Source organism: Ovis canadensis, chromosome 2 (assembly GCF_042477335.2).
Source record: "Ovis canadensis isolate MfBH-ARS-UI-01 breed Bighorn chromosome 2, ARS-UI_OviCan_v2, whole genome shotgun sequence".
NCBI lineage: Eukaryota > Metazoa > Chordata > Mammalia > Artiodactyla > Bovidae > Ovis > Ovis canadensis.
In genome coordinates, this window is record NC_091246.1 from 18,340,168 (window position 1) to 18,361,829 (window position 21,662).

The 21,662-nt window shown below is 36.9% G+C and overlaps 1 protein-coding gene across 1 annotated transcript; it reads right to left on the reverse strand.

Annotated features, from left to right (window-relative positions):
* Positions 1 to 4,132: 4,132 nt before the first annotated feature.
* On the reverse strand, positions 4,133 to 15,457 carry NIPSNAP3A (nipsnap homolog 3A). The gene is made up of 6 exons (XM_069575535.1): positions 14,971 to 15,457; positions 12,106 to 12,316; positions 9,721 to 9,879; positions 8,084 to 8,233; positions 4,543 to 4,629; positions 4,133 to 4,453 (listed from the first exon to the last, which is right to left on the reverse strand). The coding sequence occupies exons 1-6, from the start codon at positions 15,028 to 15,030 to the stop codon at positions 4,377 to 4,379; spliced, it is 744 nt and encodes a 247-aa protein (XP_069431636.1). The 5' UTR covers positions 15,031 to 15,457; the 3' UTR covers positions 4,133 to 4,376.
* Between the last annotated feature and the right edge of the window lie 6,205 nt (positions 15,458 to 21,662).

Genomic DNA, 21,662 nt, shown 5'->3' on the forward strand with positions numbered 1-21,662 from the left:
TATGACTGAAGCTCAGATGTCCTTGTATCTCTTGCGAAGGTTGGCAGAGACATTGTTTATACCAAAGCAGTACTACTTGGATTAAAATTCCCTCAAAATCATTGTGCTGTCTTCTGAAGATAACTTAATGGCATTAGTTGAAGTAGTCTTTACATTTTAGATAATTTTTTTCTTATATAGACACTGGATATTAAAAAATATAGTTCCCAATTTACCCAAGTTTTTGGAATTTTTAGAAGTTCGCACTTACCACAAATAAACATGGAAAATAGTTAGGGAAAGTCATAACTTTACAGGCTGCCTCAGTATAAATTCTATCTCATAGTATTTCTCATTGAATAGGGGTTACTGAACCTGTTAGTGTGGAATGAGGTCTGTTAGTAGGTTCATGTGACTAGAGTTTCATTTGTGATTACCTTTTCAATGAGAGCTAGGCCCTAATTTGGATGGTTAATTCTTTCATCATTCCTATTTAGCTGCCTTTCTCATTTTAAGAGTTTCTAATAAACTTTCTTTTTTAAACATTATTTTCAAACCATATATCTTATTCTTCTGTTTCAGAGAACATCAGTGATACCTATTTCACAGATAAGAGTACATCAAATTCATGTAGGAGCTGTCATGTGTATTAATGACTTATACTTAGTTTTTTCTTTCTTGTTCTCTTTCATTTCACTTTGTGAAGCTGATATTTCCATTTTACAGATTAAAACAAAAACAGCAACCAACAAACTCAGAGAGGCTAAGAGCCAAAGGTAACAAAGTCATTCAGAGATGGGTCATTCATTTTAATACTCCCCAGTAATCCAGTGTTGGAGTAGACAGTTGGTATGCATTGGCGTGTTCTGCTTTACCAGGTTCTCTACCTGCAGATCAAAAATATTTAAAAATAATTCCAGAAAGTTCAAAAAAGGAAAACATGAATATGCTGCCCACAGGCAAGATTAACCTGGCATTTACATTTTATGTACAACTAATTCCATAGCATTTGTATTTTAGTAGGTATTATCAGTAATCTAGAGATGATGAAATCTAAGGAGGATGTACATAGACTATATGCAAATAGTACACTCTTCTATATAAAGGACTTAATCATTGTAGATTTGGGTATCTCCCAGGGTCCTGAAACCAATCCCTTGAAGTATCAAGGGACATATGTACTATAGCTGTGATTTCTCCCTATTGATTTTTAACTGTTTCCATATGTTTATAAGTATTGTTTCAGTGAGTAAATAGTACACATGAGTAGCTGACAGGTAAACAGGATCACCTAACAGTTTATTATTTAAGACTTTAAGTAGAAAGTCATCACTGGCATTTAGTGATCTTATACCAGTCCAGACTGAGCTCTAGTTAATACTTGAAAGTGTAGATCCTATATTGCTTCATGGAGCATGGCAATTATTGTATCTTCTACAAAATATCAGTGTAGGTCACTAGGAATTTTATATGGCCATGCATAATGGGTGTATAAGACTGTTCTTGTAACAGGCATCTGTTAGAATTTTTGTTTCTGTTTGATTAGAGTTGGGCTATAAAAAAAGCTGAGCACTGAAGAATTGATGCTTTTGAACTGTGGTGTTGGATAAGACTCTTGAGAGTCCCTTGTACTGCAAGGAGATCCAACCAGTCCATCCTAAAGGAGATCACTCCTGGGTGTTCATTGGAGGGACTGATGTTGAAGCTGAAACTCCAATACTTTGGCCACCTGATGCGGAGAGCTGACTCATTTGAAAAGACCCTGATGCTGGGAAAGATTGAGGGCAGGAGGAGAAGGGGACAACAGAGGATGAGATGGTTGGACGGCATCACTGACACAATGGACATGGGTTTGGGTGGACTCCAGGAGTTGGTAATGGACAGGGAGGCCTGGCGTGCTGTGGTTCATGAGGTTGCAGAGTCAGACATGACTGAGTGACTGAACTGAACTGAATATGCTGTATGTTGTTGCTTCCCAGTTTACTTACAGCCAGAAGAATTTAACTTATTTGGGTAATTTCACACTAATATTTCTACATTTAAGTTTTCAAACCAAAGCAGTCCTTTGTGTTTGAGAATTTACAACTTACTGCTCTTATAAGGTAAAAAATAGTGAACCAAACTGAACCATCATTATGCATTGGTGGTTCAAACCTGTTAGTTTTGAAACTCTCAAACTTTTAAATTTAATTTTATTCTATATATCTATTTATTCACTTTTGGGCTAGGCCATTCCCAGACCAGGGATGGAACCTGTGCCTCCCCAGGGAATTCCCTCTCAGACCTCTTTCAATAGTTTCATTTTGTTACTGGACTCAGAGAAATCAGTTTTGCATTTGCAAAAGCTGTCAGGTTTTTGACTTGAAAATGATGTTTTAACTCTGAATAAAATAATTTTACATATTGAGCAGGTATTTTTAGAATATCCCTGGGATATTCTTCAGATAGACATGTGCATGCATGTTTCTGCCTCTAGTGAGTCCTCAATTGCATCAGTGACCCCTCAGATCCTCATTAACTTTCTCTTTGCAGGAAGAGCACATCAGTGGACATGCTTGTGTCCATCTGTGTCACTGCTGTAATGTCCTTCTTCCCAGCCAGCTTTGTTGTGTTCCTAATCCAGAAGCTCATCAGCAAAGTGAAGCACCTGCAGTTCATCACTGGAGTGAAGCCTGTTATCAACTGGCTCTCCAAATTTGTCTGGGACATGGTAAGACCACCTGTCTGATGGTACTTCATAAACCTCCATCAGGGCTCTAGATTAGATGAATAAAAGAGCCTCTGGCCTTCAGCAGGAAGTGTTCTAGCTATCTAAAGATGAATGAAAGAAGAAAAGGTAAACAGAGCTGTAAACTTTCATGTCACCAAACAAGGCATTAAAAACAGAGCTGATCTCACACCAGAGCAAATATGTCCACATGGATGGCAGTTAATACAACCACTATCTCATTCCCTGAGAACCTTTCAAAGAAGCTGAGGTGGAAGACTCTCAGTTAAAACTCAAAGCTAATGCCTCTGATATGTTGGATGGATTTGAAACTTCAGTGTCAAGGTGTTCTTTGATTTACTAGGAAACTCATCTGTCCTCCAAATTCCTGAGGACTAGGTAACTGAGAGGTGATCGAGCTCCCTGTTTTTTCAGTTTCCCCATGGAGAGCTAATTCATAATTTACTGTATTGTTTTTGCAATGTGTTAGAAACATTAAATAACATAGCGGTAAGTACAGATTACCAGGAGAGCTTGGTAGTACCAAATCTAGTTTAAGAAGGCTGAGGCACTCAAAAACTGAATTTGTTTGTAGGAGGATCTTGTATTATCTGTGACGGTACTGAAGAAATTCTTTCAAGGTTACTGCTAAGTCGCTTCAGTCGTGTCCGACTCTGTGCAACCCCATGGACTGTAGCCTACTGGGGCTCCTCCGTCCATGGGATTTTCCAGGCAAAGGTACTGGAGCTGGGTATTTTCTGTGCAAAGGTACTGGAGTGGGTTGCCATTTCCTTACTAGCAGGGCATTTACTTGAGGTGACTTAATGTTTACAATAAAGACAGTACATTATTATTGTCACATTATGGCAATACAATAACAGCTCCAGAAATGAGGATAAAAATATAAAACACAATAAAAAGAATCAGATTGTATATGTAGACTTTTATTAGGGTAAACATTTCCATAAGCATAAATATCTCATTTAAACAGATGACCAAATATCTTTATTAAAAGTGATCCAAAATGAAGTAAAAATTAGTAAAACTGACTATAAATGAAGATACTGCAGCATATAAACCAATGATTCATTAATGATGTTTAATACCAGGACCTAATAACATTTTCCAAGTAAGTAATTAATGTGATAAACATTATTAATACAGATGACACAGATAACATTGTATTCTTCCATAGTAAAGAAATATGTTTAATATTTTTATGAACCCCATTTGGTATTATAAAATAAACCTGACTGGACAAAAACTTTTAAAATCGTAGAAAAACAGACATGATGAAAAAGGTAATAATGTATACAAATAATTTAAAGATATTATCATAGATATGGAAATGTAACAATCATTTGAATGTAAGAAAATGCTACAAAAGCAGAGGGTTATCAAAAGAGAGAATGAGAGATATTCTCAAACAAATGAAAAATCAAGATCTGGTAGTAAAGGCAAGTATTTTTAATATATGACAGATACTAAAATGTCAAGGGGAAAATGAACAGACTGTTTCCTGAAGTGGTAGTGACAATGGACAGATGTACCTTTTAAATATGCAAAGGACACAGCAAATTAACTTACCACCTCCTTCAAAATAAAGTGAGAATCTCTTGGTAGAATTTAAGCACCAATAGCAGATACATCTTATGACAGTTCATGAAATGCTCTGTATATCACTGGAAAACTATTTCAATGGTGAAAATGATGTAGGAATCAGAAGCATATTCTGTTGAGATTCAAGGAAGTTAACACTCTCCCGAACTGGAAATAAATTTGTAAGAAGGCATATAAAGTTATTGACTGAATCTGATTTGTTGTAAGAATAACTCATTCCTAGTGAAATAGCTTACCAGCTGCCACTACTCTGGGATCCTCATGAGACTGATGTCTCCCAGCTGCACGGCTGTCTGCACTCTCATACCACCAAAGAACATGAACTGCAGAAATAAACCAGAAGTAGATGTTAAAGACTGTGGTGTTACTACCAACAAGAGACAGAAACATTAACCAGAAACTAAAAATCCTATTCTTTCAATCAAAATAGTGATTATCACAGGTAATGCTAAGTATGTTACTGATAAGATGTCAGAGGGGCCAGAGATTTGGGAGAGAAACTTGTAATTAGTCAAACTAGTTTTGTAGATGAAAGAAAAAGCTGGAAAAGAGAAGTAAAATAATGCAGCTAAAGACATAATTGGGCCAAGATCCAAACTGTCTGACTTCCTAATACATGTTAACTTTATTTTAAAAAAGCAAGATTATAAAAAAGTTGTGCTTACTATTGAATATTTGGGTGATAGAAAAAAAAAGTAGGATATTAAGTGTCTAAGGAAAAATTCTATTAAGTGCATTTACTATAAGAAAAAATGGGAGTAAAATCACATTAGGATCTTGCTGTATATTATGTTTAGTCTTAGTAACAGATTTTTAAAAATCAACAATTTGTAATTCCTCTGGAAATAACATTAATTTTTAATGGCTATGGGAATTCCTTCTTGTAACAACATTTCATCCCAACCCCTTATTAGTGGCCAATTAAATTATTTTCACTAATTCAATATTCTTTGAAATACTGGGATAATATTCTTGTGCATAAATTTTTATAATATATACTATCTATATAGGAAAATGCAGAGAAAGAGAAAGTATGAGGCATTTCTATACCACCCAGAACAAACTGTTTTAATACCTGGTGTAACTCTGTCCACAGTTATGCATATATATTTGTATTTACAGACACACACACACACACACAGGCTTCCCTAGTGGCTCAGTGATAACAGGAATGCATACATGTTTATGTTTACACACACACACACACACACACACACACACATGCGCGTGCTTCTCTGGTGGCTTTGTGATAAAGAACCTGCCTGCCAAGGAAGGAGATGCAGGTTCAATCCTTGGGTCGGGAAGATCCCCTAGAGAAGGAAATGGCAACCCACTCCAGTATTCTTGCCTGGGAAATCCCATGGACATAGAGGCATGGTGGGCTATAGTCCATAGAGTTGCAAAAGAGTCAGACATGACTTAGCAACTAAACAATAACAATACATACAAACATGTATAAGAGTATATGTTTATAGTTATATATGACACATATTTATATATCTATTTATGTATCACATGTGTATTACAGAAGGTCATACAACATTGTTTCCAGTTTCCTTACTATAAACAATGCTGATATAAACTTGATTAGAGCAGCAGTACATGTACATCTATGGTAAGAACATTTACCACTAACATTTGTTGGGTGCTTGCTATGGTGCTGGGCCTGGTTTAAATTTTGCATGTGTTAACTCATTTAGTTTTCATATTAACCTTAGGTACAGGTTATTGTCACTTTTGGATGAGGAAAATAAGTAAGGCACAATAAGGTTAAGTAACTCACTCAGTCATAGAGTTTTAATTGGTAGAGCTGGGATTCAAACCCAGGCAGTCTGGATCTGATTGTTTTCTTAATAAAAACTAAAATTTAAACTGAGAGAAGCAAAAAGTATCTTATATACATATATACACACTTACAAATATACAGTGTATTTATTACACACTATCCTCAAGAAGTGAAGTACTGATTTATACTCAGCATATTATCATACTCCTAGTACACTGAGCATGAATTTAAGATTAAAAGATGTGTGTACACACATTTCAGTTTTTAAAAAAAAACTGTATTGTAAAAATAAAGTAAAATAATAAAAAAGTATACACATTCATTATAGTAAATTAGAGATTTAAAAAACCTTTAATGTGATCATTTAAATATGACTATGTATTTTATGTCCTTTCAAATTTCCTTCTCGTAGAACTAAAAACATTCATGTTTCCTAGAATGTAGGCAAAAACAACTGAAATAGTAAAGCTTTTTATTTATATTTATATTGCCAAATTACTGGAGGAGGCTGAGCTTAAGCCTTGCAGTACAATAGTATTTGTTTTCCCCTGGCCCCTCTAATACTTTGTCTTTAATACATTTTTATTAGGTAAAAAATGGCATCTTATTATTGTTTTAATCTGCATCTTCTTTAATATATATTAGTTGCCTATGTCATCTTGGCATAAGCTTTTCTTTTGGATTTCATTTATATATATATACGCACACACACACACACATATGTACACACACACACATATAAAGTATGAGCCTTTGAATAATAAAATCACCAGTTGATTCTTTTTTTTCTTCATAGTTTCTTCATTTGTTTTTGGCTTACAAATGTTGTTTTCACATATTAATAAATTTATCTATATTTTGTTTCAGTAATTCTATGAATTCAGTTTTTAACTGAGATCTATAATCCACCTTGATTTTATTTTAGTGTATGGTATGAAACGGGCATTTAATAATTATCATAATTTTTCTCTTCTGTATTTCTCAACTGGGACAAACATGTTTTCGCACAGTCCAACTTTTTTATTTCTTTTTTTACAATATATTATCAGAATTTGAATTTCTGGGGAATGATTAATTTAGTTTTTGCATATGTTAGGTTTGAGGTGTCCATTAGACATGAGCAACTGGATATTATGGGTTTTCAAATATTAAAAGTCTTAATCATTTATTCTTTCAGATAAACTTTATAAACATTTTCTGAGTTTGCCACAAAAAAAAACCCACTCAAATTCTGATTGGAGTATCTTTCAACTTTAAAAGTTATGTATCCCAAATAGATGTTTTTATTAAATAAATCAGTATGATATATATACTATGTGTATCTAAGTAGTGAGAGATTGGTTAATTTATTTCTTTGGGTTTGTCTGTTTTTAATATTATAATAACTATATATTACTTTTCACCCCAAAACAATCTCCCTACATCAGGTAATATTATTTTCAAAAAAATCACAAAAGGTACAAGCTTTCATGTATAAAATAAATAAGTTGTTAAGACAGTAAATTTTAAAAGTTTCCATCATAAGAAAAAATTTGTAACTATGTGAGATGATAGATGTTAACTAAATTTATTGTGATAATCATTTCATAATATATCCATACATCAGATCATTATTTCTACATCTTAAACTTATACAAGGTTATATGTCAATTACATTGCAATAAAACTAGAAAAAAATAGTAAAAGTACATTAAAAAAATGATGAACAGGTGATTTCTTGAGATTCTTTCCAGTTTTTAAAACTTTTATCATTTTGACATATCAGAGAAAAGAGCAGTTCAATATTTGAAAAAGGCTTCATAAGGTATTGATATTCTAAATAATATTGAAAACAGGTTTACTTAACTCTTAAAATTACCAAAAAACTAATAATTTGGCAATAAAAAGTAAAAAACACTCAATAATGAGAACAGAAACAAACTGACCCAAGGAGCTTAACAGTAGATCAACAATATACTTTGTAATTTCATAGAAGAGATGGACAACTGTACCTCTGTTCAGTACTCCATATTCTGCATGGAACACTCCAACTAATTTTGTGTAGCCTTGATTGACATGAGTATGAACTGCCCTTTTAAATGGGTCACCCCACAGAGCTGGCCCACCAGGTTTCATCTGAAAAGTAGCCAGTTCATAGACTCCTAGAAGAGGGAGAAAAATATTTTACAGAACACATTCAAACAGTTTGTAGTCCTGTCTAGTTTGGTTCTGGTGAAAAGCTAATCTACATATATAGATTTGGAGGATCATACATATATACATGTTTATGTAGACATATTTATTAATAATTTGCACTGTTTTTCTGTGCTTTTATGTTTAGAAAGTTTTGTTTCAGTTTCAGGGTGAGTTGTTTTAGCTTAATGTACAGAACAAAGAAAAAGGGACTAGAAGATACAGGTAAGTTATTATCTAAAATATTTTTAACCTATAAAATGAATAAAATAGTGAGAATTTATAACAGGACTTTTTAGCTGCCTGCATCTACACTTTCATAATAGAAATGAATAAGAAAGTATTTTCCAATTTCTTACAGCTCTACTCTTCTTTGCAACTTTCACTACTTTTTTGCTTTATATAATTGCCTCCTATAGATTTGCATTTCTACCAGCAACAGCAGGCAAACAATGGACCTCAGAGTTTTTGAGGGAAAATGAACCCTAAAAGAGATGCTTTTTATTATTCCTAAATATCCAGGTAAATACTTGATATTTTACCTTTGGATAGAAGTATAGAGTGGATGGACAAAAAGAAACCACAGGACTGGTAGATTTGAGAAGTAGAGGAAAAACATGCAAGTTACTGAAGAATCATGAATAACACAGAGGAAGAGAACCAAGACTTGATATTATCTTTGAAGTCCAGTAGTTCATTTAGATGCTGCCAAAAACTGAGGGGGATCTAGGCAGATAAGGATCTAAATAAGACTTTTCAATCTTTTGTAATCTAAAATGCACTATAGAGTTGGGAATAACGGGGGGAATAAAATATCATTTAAATTAGTTTATGCTTTTTCTAATCTGACCTTTGGTTAAAACTGGATTGAGGTAATAATTTCTTTAAGTCAGCAAGAAGTGAAATCAGGAAGAAGACAAATCTTTAGGAATTATTTTCAAACTGAGAAATAAGAAAGAGGAAGACAGAAACGTTAGACTACAGTAATATAGCTTGGCAGTTTCAGTTAATTCATTCCCCCCAAACAGTCAATTTTATAAGCAAATTTATACTTAATGATTTGAGACTGATAGTGATTTATGGAAGATACTTTCAAAAGTTTATATTATTTTAAAATTATGATAAAATATTGTACATTATCCCTCATTTACCCACATGTGTCCCTTGTTCCTAAGGCCCAAATTCTCAACTTTTAGTGACTATGTCAACTTTTTCTATAATACAGCTAAATTTTAAGCATCAGTACAATACTAATTTGGAAAAATACTTCATTATTTAATGCTTATTTTTAAAATTAAGAGCTCCAACTTATTTTTATCTCAACAATCAACATATATTCCTATATTAAGCAAAAGATTAACTTCATTTTTCCCATTAGAAGTTTAGTTCTTATAGTTTAAAATCTTAAGTAGTTTCTCCATCAAAGTTCAAAGTGAGTTAAGACAGAAGGACTTACCTTCTTTTGGAGGTTTTACTAATTTGCACCATGGCACCAGATAAGTGATTTCACTCTCTTGTTTATCAATAAGAGCCAAATTTGGAATGAGAAATTGTTCTTGCCATTCCTTATCTTTGGCCAAGGCTTTCCGAACTTCAGTTCGATGAGCGAAATTGTCTATAGGAAGGAATAAGAAAAATAAAAATGTTTGATTTAAAACTACCTCTACTGTTTCTGGGTTTCATTCAATTTTATAAACATTCATCGGGCCACGTAAGAACTGTACTATATTACTGGCAATACCAACATTGTTCCCAATTGTTTATGGTCTTAAACGGGAGCAGCAATGTAATCAATTAATGATAATGTCATACAGTAATGAGCTTTATATGCTCTATCCACTTAATAGGTAGTTGTGAGAGTTAGGGAAGTTATTGAATCTTTCTGTGTCTGTTTAACTCCAGGGCTGACGTGAGGATTAAATGAATTAGTACATGAAATGAGCTCAGCACAGCAGAGTGTTTGATACCTAGTGAGTGCTCAATATACATTAACTATACTTACTAATTTTATTGAGGCATTTAAATTATAGTGCCAGTTTAGAAAAATACTTTTTCTTTGTTAGTGATGATGGTGAAGAGTGGTCAGGTCAAAGTACAATTGAATTAAATTTAACATGAAGTTAAATTAACATGAAATGAAGTTAAGATTTGCTTTTCAGCCTCTCTGAACAAACAGCTTCTAAAGAAATAGTGCTCCTTCTCTTACTTGTCACCCATTCTTTTTTACCCAGTACTATTTCTCCTGTTTGTTACCTATATGTTACTAACATATGGGCCTAGAACTACTATATTTAGTAATAGGACCTTTTAAGACTAATGGTAAGAGTCTCCTATGGTTTATGCTGTGTAGATAAGGAATAACAGTTATCTTAGAGCTAATGTAAGTTATATCAGGATGTTACTAGTAATTTTCTTAGTGGAACATGATTCAACTGGTGGTGCATAAAGGCATAAGTTGTGCTTTAATGGGGTTTGTTCTATTACAACAGGGAGAGCCCCCCAAACTATGGCCATGTTAAATACAGAATGAGTAAGAGTGCATGCTCAGTGGTGTCCGACTCTTTGTGACTCCATGGACTGTAGCCCATCTCCTTTGTCCATGGAATTCTCCAGGCAATAATACTGGAGTGGGTTGGTATTTCCTACTCCAGGGGATCTTCCTGACCCAGGGATGGAACACAGTTCTCTTGCATCTCCTGCACTGGCAGGCGGATTCTTTACCACTGCACCACCTGGGAAGCCCTTTACATATAAAACTACTTTATGACTATTTGGACACTGATGACCAGACATTAAATGAAATTATTAAGTTGTGTCTGACTCCTATGACCTCATGGACTGTAGCCCAGAATTTTGGCAAGAATTCTGGAGTGGGTTGCCATTTCCTTCTCCAAAAATTATTTAGGTATCATCAAATCCTTATGTGACTTCACAAAGATCTGATACTGCAGCAATAAATATTCTGGGGATTCCTGTAATCATTCTCCTTTTTCTAAACCAGTGGTTGGTCAGCTTCGGTATCAGAACTCACTCAGTTCCTTTTCTTTTACCTCCATAGACTAGTATAATGACAGTGAATTCCTTGAAACTCTGGGGGCACAAAAAATCAAAAGTGGTCCTGAAAACAGAATTATTGAATCTTACAGGTGGATGAGTGGTTTGAAGTTAACTATCATCCCCTGAAAGTGAAAGTTGCTCAGTTGTGTCCGACTCGTTGTGACCCCATAGACCATAGAGTCCATGAAATTCTCCCGGCCAGAATACTGGAGTGGGTAGTTGTTTCCTTCTCCAAAGGATCTTCCCAATCCAGGGATCAAACCCAGTTCTCCTGCATTGCGGGTGGATTCTTTACCATCTGAGCCACCAAGGAAGGCCAAGAATACTAGAGTGGGTAGCCTATCCCTTCTGCAGTGGATCTCCTAGATCCATGAATCCCCTATCAACTATTTCCCTAAAGTCCCCTAGATGTTTGAATGATTTTGGCTAAAACATTAATATCCAGATATAGCTTTAATATAAAGAAAAATAATTCTTTTCTTTATGACCCTAACCTACTTAGGTTCTTGCAATCACTGCTTTAAATTTTTCATAAAAAATCTTTACAATAAGTCAGTCTAAACTTTTTTTTTAGAATTATAGTTCACAATATAAAGGTTCTAGTGATGGGCTGTTAGGTGTACTGTTGAGAATAATAATAACTGAACTTATTTTTGGTATTGCTTTTTAAAAGTTTTACTTAACCTGTATGTTATTTAAAGTAACATAGATCCAAGAACTAAGTCTCATGTAATATCTAACAGAAAGGACAGCTGTACTGAATGCTTAAGCTATTGACTCATACCATACTTCCAAATATGAAACACTTTATTCACTCTGCCTCCAAATTCTACACTCCAGTATCCAACCAATTCAGAGTGAACTGTCCGAAGATGAATGTTTTTCTTAACATTTTCCAGGAATTCACTCATCTTTGAGGGCTTAAGATAATAGGTACGAAATTCATAGAATGTTCCATCGTATTGTCTGGGGCCTGTAGCAAAAGATGAACACACCTGAAAAAAGATGAGGAAAATTTAAATATTCTGGGAAATAAGGGTTTATAATATTATGTTACAACCAAATCTGAGTCTGGAAACAAGGGACACACATTAAATTTATAATCTGTTCGGACTTCTGCTGTCTTCTCTCCATAGAATTTTAGAGATATGTCAATAAAGATGCCCTCTTTTAAACATTCTATAGCTACTGTTTCCTAGGAGGAAGTCCACCATTAGTCACTTTTTCATGAGAAGTTGCTCACAGGAAAGCACTGGGGCACTTTCTTTACCAAAGGACTACAATTAGGATCCTAATAGTCTTTACAAATAGTTTATTACCTCTTATTTATCCAATATTCCATCTTTATTGAATAGTATATATGTTAGAGTTAAAACATTTAAAACAATTTCTAAATATACAGATATTTTGGCTAGCACAATGATAATGTGTTTACTGGCAAAAATTCATATTTTAAAGGTTCCTAAAACAATGGAAATTCCTGGTCAGATCAAAGTATTTTTTAAATCCAGTGAAGTATACCACTGGTCAAAAATAGGACAGGAGTTTAACTAATGTAATAGGAAACTATGACCTAGTCAATTGTATTGTACTACGGTGATATCCTGGGTAAACCCTAGAAAAAGAAAAAAAAAATCAGTGTCAGAATTGTCTGAATAGTTACTAGGTTTTAATTACAGATGCAATCTGCAGAAGGGCATTTAATCCACCCAATTATAGCAGGTTGATGTAAATATCAGTTAAGAACCATTAGTTACTTCTGTAATAGTCATATGCTCACAATGTAAATTTCTAATTTGGTTCTATGAGTGAACTTAACTTTCAGTAGGAAATGCTTTGCGTATTGTATGTGTTTGTGTGTATACATAGGTATATACAAATACATACTATATATATATATACACACAAATATACACATACACTCATATTCTAGTTTACATATCCATCCTATTTAAGTTTTGTTAGCATGTGCACGTTTCCTGAAGTTGATTATACCAGAATCATCTTTTAAAATAGTTTAGGTACTTATAAAGCTATTGATGAATTTTGGCCTTATTTTCACTACCTGATATGTCAAAGAAAGTATGCTTCATGCTGTGACATATATTTTGTTTATGGAACACAATAATACATATATTTTACTTAACTGTGTATAAGGCTTAATTACAATCTCTTTTGAGGTCATTCCAAGTCTATGATGAGTCACATTCTTATTGCCCAATTGACTACGCTTGCCGTCAAAAACAAGTGCAGCTGGCCCTGTTTTTGGCAGATGTTCTTTTGGTGCCATTTTAGCAAACTTTACTAACACAATGTTAAGCAAATAAAAGCTGCCTACTACTTATAGTTTAAAACTATTATAAATAAAATATATCAGATATCAGAAAATGGATCAATGGAGTAGGTGTAACAGCTTTTCAGGGAATTCTTATTTGGAGATCAAAATGTGATGAACGGCACACATTTTACTATCACTGGCAGAAGAAATATACAATAGGAAAGCTCAGGAAAAGGTTAACAGCTAGGGGTATGTGATCATATTTGGAGATCAAAATATGTGATGAACAGCACACATTTTACTATCACTGGCAGAAGGAATATACAATAGGAAAGCTCAGGGAAAGGTTAACAGCTAAGGGTATGTGATTTGTGAGAAGTCATGAAGTGATTTTTGTTGCAAGGCCACTAGAACTGCAGGGAGAGGAATCATGAGTGCTTCCTTTTCTCTAAATTAGGGCTCATTCTCCTTAGTAGTGACTTCCAATTCATTTATAAGAGAACATCTGGTTGACATTTAATAACGTCAAAGTACAGAATAAAATTCTAAGGACTAATTCTTGATCCTGCCCCAGTAGAGAGAATCAGAATGAAGGCTGTAATGCTAATCTCGGGTGAAGGAGCTATCAGTGGTTTCTCTTTAGTCTCTACCAGAAAGTCAGTTTGAGAAGGAAGTAAAAGCCTGAACATCAAAAGGAAAAATCTCTAGGTTAGATTCACAGAATAGGCCAATCCCTGACAGTTAAAGCTGAATCACAATGATCTATTTTGTACACTTCTCATCCAGATTAAATGAAGCTGTCATCATCATATCTGCTGCGAGGTTCCTGACAGTGGCTGACTCAGGCACCAACCTCTGGAGATAGTGACAGCTGGGCAGATGCTCCACCACCCGACCCTGGGCCCTCTCTTTAAGGTTCTCTGCCTGCAAAATGCTGGGAGGTTGCGTATTTCATTTAAAAGGGGGAGAATTGTTCTGTTGCTCCTTCAGTCTGGAGGGGCTTGTCAAAACATAGTAAGAGAGGCGTCTGGACCAGTGCCTAGTACAGGCCCCAAATGCGGCAACAGCAACCTCGCGGGTCCGCAAAGACGCAGCAGCTGGCGCTTCAGGAGAGTCCTCACGACCAACGGGCACCTAGGCTAGGCGACCCTAGCAGTGGGTCTTCTCTTAATGGCCCCCTTCCTCCTTCCGCGCTTCCCCGGGACCCCGCCTCCGGATTCCGAGACTTGCTAGAACTTCTCGTGCAGCACCACGCGGGCTGGTCTGGGACCACTGACGCATGCGCGGCCCGCGCTCTACCCCTTGCAGACGCCCCCGCCCTCTGCTCCCCTCCCCCAGGAAACGTTTTGGGCGGGTCCCGGCAGCCAGTACCTGAGGCGCCGTTATTGGAGCAGCCAGGGCCCTAGTCAGGCTCCTTCGGAGGGCAAGCATGGTGTGGCTTCAAGCGCTGAGAAGAGCAGCGGCCGGCACTCTTCCTTAAATTCCTCCTCTTGTGTCTTCCTGACTGGCAGGGAGCAGCGCCTGCACAACTGCGGGAGGCCGGCTCTGGGCGGGTCGGCTCCTCCTCCTGAGGGGTAGGGGGTGGGGCTGACCGCCGCGGCAGCCCGGCGTTCTCCAAGAGCTGAGCTTCGGAAGTGTTTGTTGTCCGCTCTGGCACTCTCCGTTTGTTCTCTAAAAGGTTCTTATCCTCAGCGGCAGAAGTGATATTATAGTTGGCAGAATGTTGACGTCCTCGTTCCTATATCACCTGTCTGGGCCCATCACCTCGTCTCCTTGCGCGCCTGCGTACAATTAATTCGTAAAAGCGCGCGTGTGGAACGTGAGTGTGTGACCAGGGAGCCATCACTGCCCCCCACCCCCCGCCTCAGGGCATTTTCCTTCCTCGTCAGTGCCCACAGCGTGAAGTTGTAAGCCTCCAGATAATTTACATTGTATTTTTCAGGAGCTCAGAGGAATGGGGTACCGAGCTAGTTATGAACAATTCAAAGATAAACATACGTTGTTAAAATTCTGTAACCCTTAAAAGTAAAACCTCTGGTCTAGTTTTCCCTATCCCTGATTATTGCTCACTAGAATAACTACCTTCTAACATTTCGAGCTTTTTCTTCTAACGCCTGTTTCTGTCTTTTAAAATGATAGGCATATTCTGCTGTTGTTTTTTTTTTCCTTTTCTGTTTAGATAGCATCTTTTGACTGTCTATGGAAGAAGAGAATTTACGTCTCTAGTATAGCACTCCCTCTCCCCAACTAATTTCCCTCCCTGAACCTAATAATGTTTACGCTAAAAAATCAATTAATTGATTACATCATTGATTTAGATCATTTACATCATATTAAGACTTCCCTGGTGGCTCAGATGGTAAAGCGTCTGCCGACAATGCGGGAGACCCAGATTCGATCCCTGGGTTGGGAATATCCTCTGGAGAAGGAAATGGCAACCCACTCCAGTACTCTTGCCTGGAAAATCCCATGGACGGGAGGAGCGTTGTAGGCTATAGTCCATGGGGTCGCAGAGAGTCGGACACGACTGAGCGACTTCACTTTCACTTTTCAGTGTTGATGTTATTCTTGCTAATAGTTACATTGATGCAAATAGCGTAATATTTCTTATATTATCAGGACTAGTGGGGTTAGTTGTGCCTTGTGCAATGACTTGAATCATTCCTTCAGAGGAAAGGATGCTTTTACAAAACAAAGCATTATCTGTGCCCAGACTGGATCTTTATGTTTAAATTAATTTTCTTAGACCTCTTTCCCCTACGCTGTAATTAACAGTTCATTCCCTCATTCAACCTGTATTAATTAAATTTCCTCTATGCTGACTGACCTAGATAGCATATTGAAAAGCAGAGACATTACTTTGCCAACCTAGGTCAGTCTAGTCAAGGCTATGGTTTTTCCTGTGGTCATGTATGGATGTGAGCATTGGATTATGAAGAAAGCTGAGCGCCGAAGAATTGATGCTTTTGAACTGTGGTGTTGGAGAAGACTCCTGAGAGTCCCTTGGACTGCAAGGAGATCCAATCAATCCATTCTAAAGGAGATCAGTCCTGGGTGTTCTTTGGAAGGAATGATGCTAAAGCTGAAACTTCAGCACTTTGGCCACCTCATGGGAAGTGTTGACTCATTGGAAAAGACTCTGATGCTGGGAGGAATTGGGGGCAGGAGGAGAAGGGGACGACAGAGGATGAGACGGCTGGATGGCATCACTGACCCGATGGACGTGAGTCTGAGTGAACTCCGGAAGTTGGTGATGGATAGGGAGGCCTGGCATGCTACGATTCATGGGGTTGCAAAGAGTCGGACATGACTGAGCAACTGAACTGAACTGGTGCTGACTGAATCACTTTTCCAGAAACTGGTGTTCACAGGTGAACAAAACACAAAGTATGTGTGTCCTTGGAACTTCCAGGTTTGGGGAGGCAGACAAATGAAGGAAATATATATCAGGGATTAAAACAAGGAAAAACAGAATAGAATAGGGAGACTAGAGAGTGCTGGAGGGAGGTAGCAGAGACTGCTGGCTATTTCCCAATAGTCATTCTTCTCCCAAACCCCCTTAAAAAAAAACCAATAGAACCCAGGCATCTTGGTGCAAACATGTGACTAAGTCCTAGCCAGTGGGATATTTTAGCACATTTATGACCATCTGTAAGCTATCTTAAAATAGTGTAGGAGGGGTTGTTTCACTCTTTGTCTTTTTCTTATTTCTGCTTGCTGGAATGTGGAAATAATGAGTTCTTGGACTTTAAGGTAGAAGCCAGGTGCTGGAGATGGCAGAACAACAAAGGAAGCAGCCTAGGTTCATGGAATACTAGGAGCCCTGGCCTGCCTGTCTCTGGACTTATTTTAGGAGAGAATTCATCTTCTAGTTTAAGCCACTGCTGTGTGGCATATACCTATTATCTTAATCACAGAAAGGTGACTGTTTCTTTTATTTCTTTTTCATTTGTTTCTCTTCTTTACCTTTTACTTATTAATCACCAAATTCTTTGCCCAAACTCAAAATGGTTGAAACTGTTAATCAGCTTTTCAGCTTCCTCTTCTAGAGTTGTCTTTAAGGAGTCTTTTGGTCTCGGTCCAGTGTGGACTAAATGTTCTCTAAAGTGGCTCTGTAGTAATTCTTGGATCTCCTTTCACTCATCTCCTGGGAAATCTCATTTGCCTTCAAGAGGATATCCTTTTTCCAGGATCTTATATCTTTTTTTTTTTTCCTCTTAATTTTAGGAGAGGGTATAACCTCAGATATGCAGATGGCACCACCCTTATGGCAGAAAGTGAAGAGGAACTAAAAAGCCTCTATTTAATGAAAGTGAAAGAAGTGAGTGAAAAAGTTGGCTTAAAACTCAACATTCAGAAAACTAAGATCATGGCATCTGGTCCCATCACTTCATGGGAAATAGATGGGGAAACAGTGGAAACAGTGTCAGACTTTATTTTTTTGGGCTCCAAAATCACTGCAGATGGTGACTGCATCCATGAAATTAAAAGACGCTTACTCCTTGGAAGGAAAGTTATGACCAACCTAGATAGCATATTGAGAAGGAGAGACATTACTTTGCCAACAAAGTTCTGTCTAGTCAAGGCTATGGTTTTTCCAGTGGTCATGTATGGATGTGAGTGTTGGACTGTGAAGAAGGCTGAGCGCTGAAGAATTGATGCTTTTGTACTGTGGTGTTGGAGAAGACTCATGAGAGTCCCTTGGACTGCAGGGAAATCCAACCAGTCCATTCTGAAGGAGATCAGCCCTGGGTGTTCTTTGGAAGGACTGATGCTAAAGCTGAAACTCCAGTACTTTGGTCACCTGATGCAAAGAGTTGCCTCATTGGAAAAGACTCTGATGCTGGGAGGGACTGGGGGCAGGAGGAGAAGTGGATGACAGAGGATGAGATGGTTGGATGGCATCACTGACTCGATGGACGTGAGTCTGAGTGAATTCCATGAGTTGGTGATGGACAGGGAGGCCTGGCGTGCTGCAATTCATGGGGTCGCAAAGAGTCGGACATGACTGAGCGACTGAACAGAACTGAACTGAGAGTATCATCATTAACTGCATCTAACTGAGAGCAAGATAGAGGAAATCTCCAATATTTCTAAGTGGAAAATGCTTACAAGATAGGAGTAAAATTTATGGCTACAACTTAGAATTAGATAAACATTGTTAAATACTGTTAGGGGCCTAAGACAGTCACCTGTTTAGTTTCTCGCAGATTTTAATTATCCTCAAAGTGTTATAGTTAAACCTTTATCTAAATGGTAAGATTTTGAGAGATAAATAATTTCCTCAGGTTCATTGCTGCCAAGTGCTAAGTGGCCCAGCCAGTACCGCTTTTAATTATTGCTCATCTGGTTCAGTGAGTGTGAAAGTGCGTTTTTTACGCTGTACATGATAAATAGTTATCAGTTAAAGGGTGGAAGAAATTATATGAGGTGGGTAACGGCAACAGTCCACTTGATGATGTCTCTACTTGGTTTTGTCCAAAGGTCAGGCTCATCACATCTGCAAAAGGAAGTGGGAGAGGTGGATTCAACACTAGCCCAGCTGCATAGGAGGGCAGTGGCTTTACATGTAAGCTCCAGATACTTGAACTGTGGTGATGTCCCTGGTAAGTACTTTGTGCTACATTCTGTGGTCACTAGGTGGTGGTATAAGCTGGTTTCTTTCTTTAGGCCTTGCATAGTGTGAGCTATTTTTGTTTCTTTTGAGTTCCTGTAACTTAACTTATGATTATTTAGAGTGGAGTTCTCTCAGTTCTTCTCTTTTGTCATAAGATATTAGGTACTGAAGAGAACGCCTTCAGTAAAGATGAATTACTTTAAAAACTTTTATGAGTTGCTTTATTATAAATGTAAATAATGGTAACAAAGTAACAAATTTTCATTCAGTGTTTGTTAGCAAATATGGTGTTCATATCGGTGAATATGTATTAAGCACTTGTGTGTTGAGTATTAAATTAAGTGCTTTGGGGAAGGAAGAAGACTGGATGCCTTTTCTTGAGCTTGTCAATTTCTTGATGTTTCTGTATCAGTCTCTCTGCTGCTAGCATTCTTAGACTAAGCAGCAGGAAAGACTTTGTGAAAAGCTCAAAATTACATATAATGTGAATTTAGTTAACATTTCTATTAATTGTTTTTATTACTAAAATCATGTAAACATGAGTTTAATGTATTATATACATCCCTTTTTAGAAATCCTTAATTAACTGACTTTAAATTTTGCATTTGAAAGTGAATTCTAGTGCCAATGACCTTTAAAAGCTCTCAATAAAAAAGCAATTATTTCCTAAGATAGGTTTTGCAAGTCTATTGCTTTGAATAATCCTTGGGCCTCACAACTGCAGTTGGGGGAAAAACTACAGTTGGTAAAGGGGAGGTCTTTTGGACCTTTTGCTACTTGTTTCGGATTTTTATTACAAAATACGGGTGACTTCTTTCCTGTGTATGTGTTAGTCGCTTAGTCCTGTCTGACTTTTTTGTAACCCAATGTACTGTAGCCCGCCTGGCTCCTCAGTCCATGGAATTCTCTAGGCAACAATACTGGAGTAGGTTGCCATTTCTTTCTCCAGGGGATCTTTTTGCCGCAAGGATCAAACCCGGGTTCCTGCATTGCAGCTGTCTGAGCTACTATACCTGTTATCTTTAGGCACTAGTGTGCTTAGTTTGTGACACATATTTTTCCCCAAGAAATTCCTCTTTCAAATGAATATGCATTATCTGACACTCTCCAATATAATTCTGTTCACCTTTGCAAGTTGTCATGGACATTTACTAGTTGAGTAATCAACACACTTTTTAATCTGTTTTAGCTTTACTTGACCATCTTTAATTGCTTTTGCAGCATTTTTATAATTTTTTATTTTTAAAATTTATTCTCAACATTGTATTGAGGGCGAAAGCATTAATGTAAGAGACTTGTAGGGTATATCCAAACCCAGGGGACCTGTTGTTTATTTTGCACCTTTTCAAGTCCTTCAGGATACAGTCTAAGATTTTCCCAAGCACACTTTATGATTGAAACTCATATGTCCCTCTATCTCTTATGAAAGTTGACAGACTCATAGCTTATGGGAAATGAGCACTACTTGGATTAAAATTTTTCCTGAAAAAAATGTAAATTGACTTCTCAAGATAGCTTAATAATATTACTGAAGTTGGCTTCATATTCAAGATGACTTTCATCGTATATAGATGCTGAATATTAAGAAATAGGGTTCCCAGTTTCCCCACTGCCTTGATGTCTCAGAAACTTCCATTCAGCACACACACACATACACACACAAAACTAAAAATAGTGAAAAGTCATAACTTTAGAGGCTGCTTCAATATAATTCCTGTTTCATAGTGTTTTCCTTTGAATAGTAATCCTGAGCCTGTAAGTGATTTGGAATGGGGTCTGTTGGTAGATTCATATGACTAGAGTCTCATTTGTGATTAGCTTTTCAGTGAGAGCTAGGCCCTCATTTGGTTGGCCCTCTTTCCTATCTAGCTCCCTTTCTTGTTTTTAAGGAGATTTTAATGAACATTGATTATTCTCAAATCTTATGTTGTATACCTGTCACTCTTTCTTTCAAAGAATGTTGGTGATACCTATTTCATAGACAAGAGAACATTAGATTCGAATGTACCTTATATTACATAGAAAGTGAAGTCACTCAGTTGTGTCCAACTCTTTGCGACCCCATGGACTGTAGCCTACCAGGCTCCTCTGTCCATGGGATTCTCCAGGCAATAGTACTGGAGTAGATTGCCATTTCCTTCTCCAGGGGATCTTCCCGACCCAGGGATCAAACCCGGGTCTCCTGCATTGTAGACAGACGCTTTACTGTCTGAGCTGTTATATTACATCTTTTACTTATTTCTTTTTTAATTATTCTTTTTCATTTCACCTTGTGAGGTTGATTTTCCATTTTTAGAGTAAAACAAAAACAGCAAACAAGAAGCTCAAAGAAGCCAAGTGACTGCCAAGGGGTAACAGAATGAGTAGTTCAGAGATGGCTTACCCATTTTAATTGCTCTCTCATAATCCAGTGTTATAGAATATGTAACTTATTCTTTCCCATATT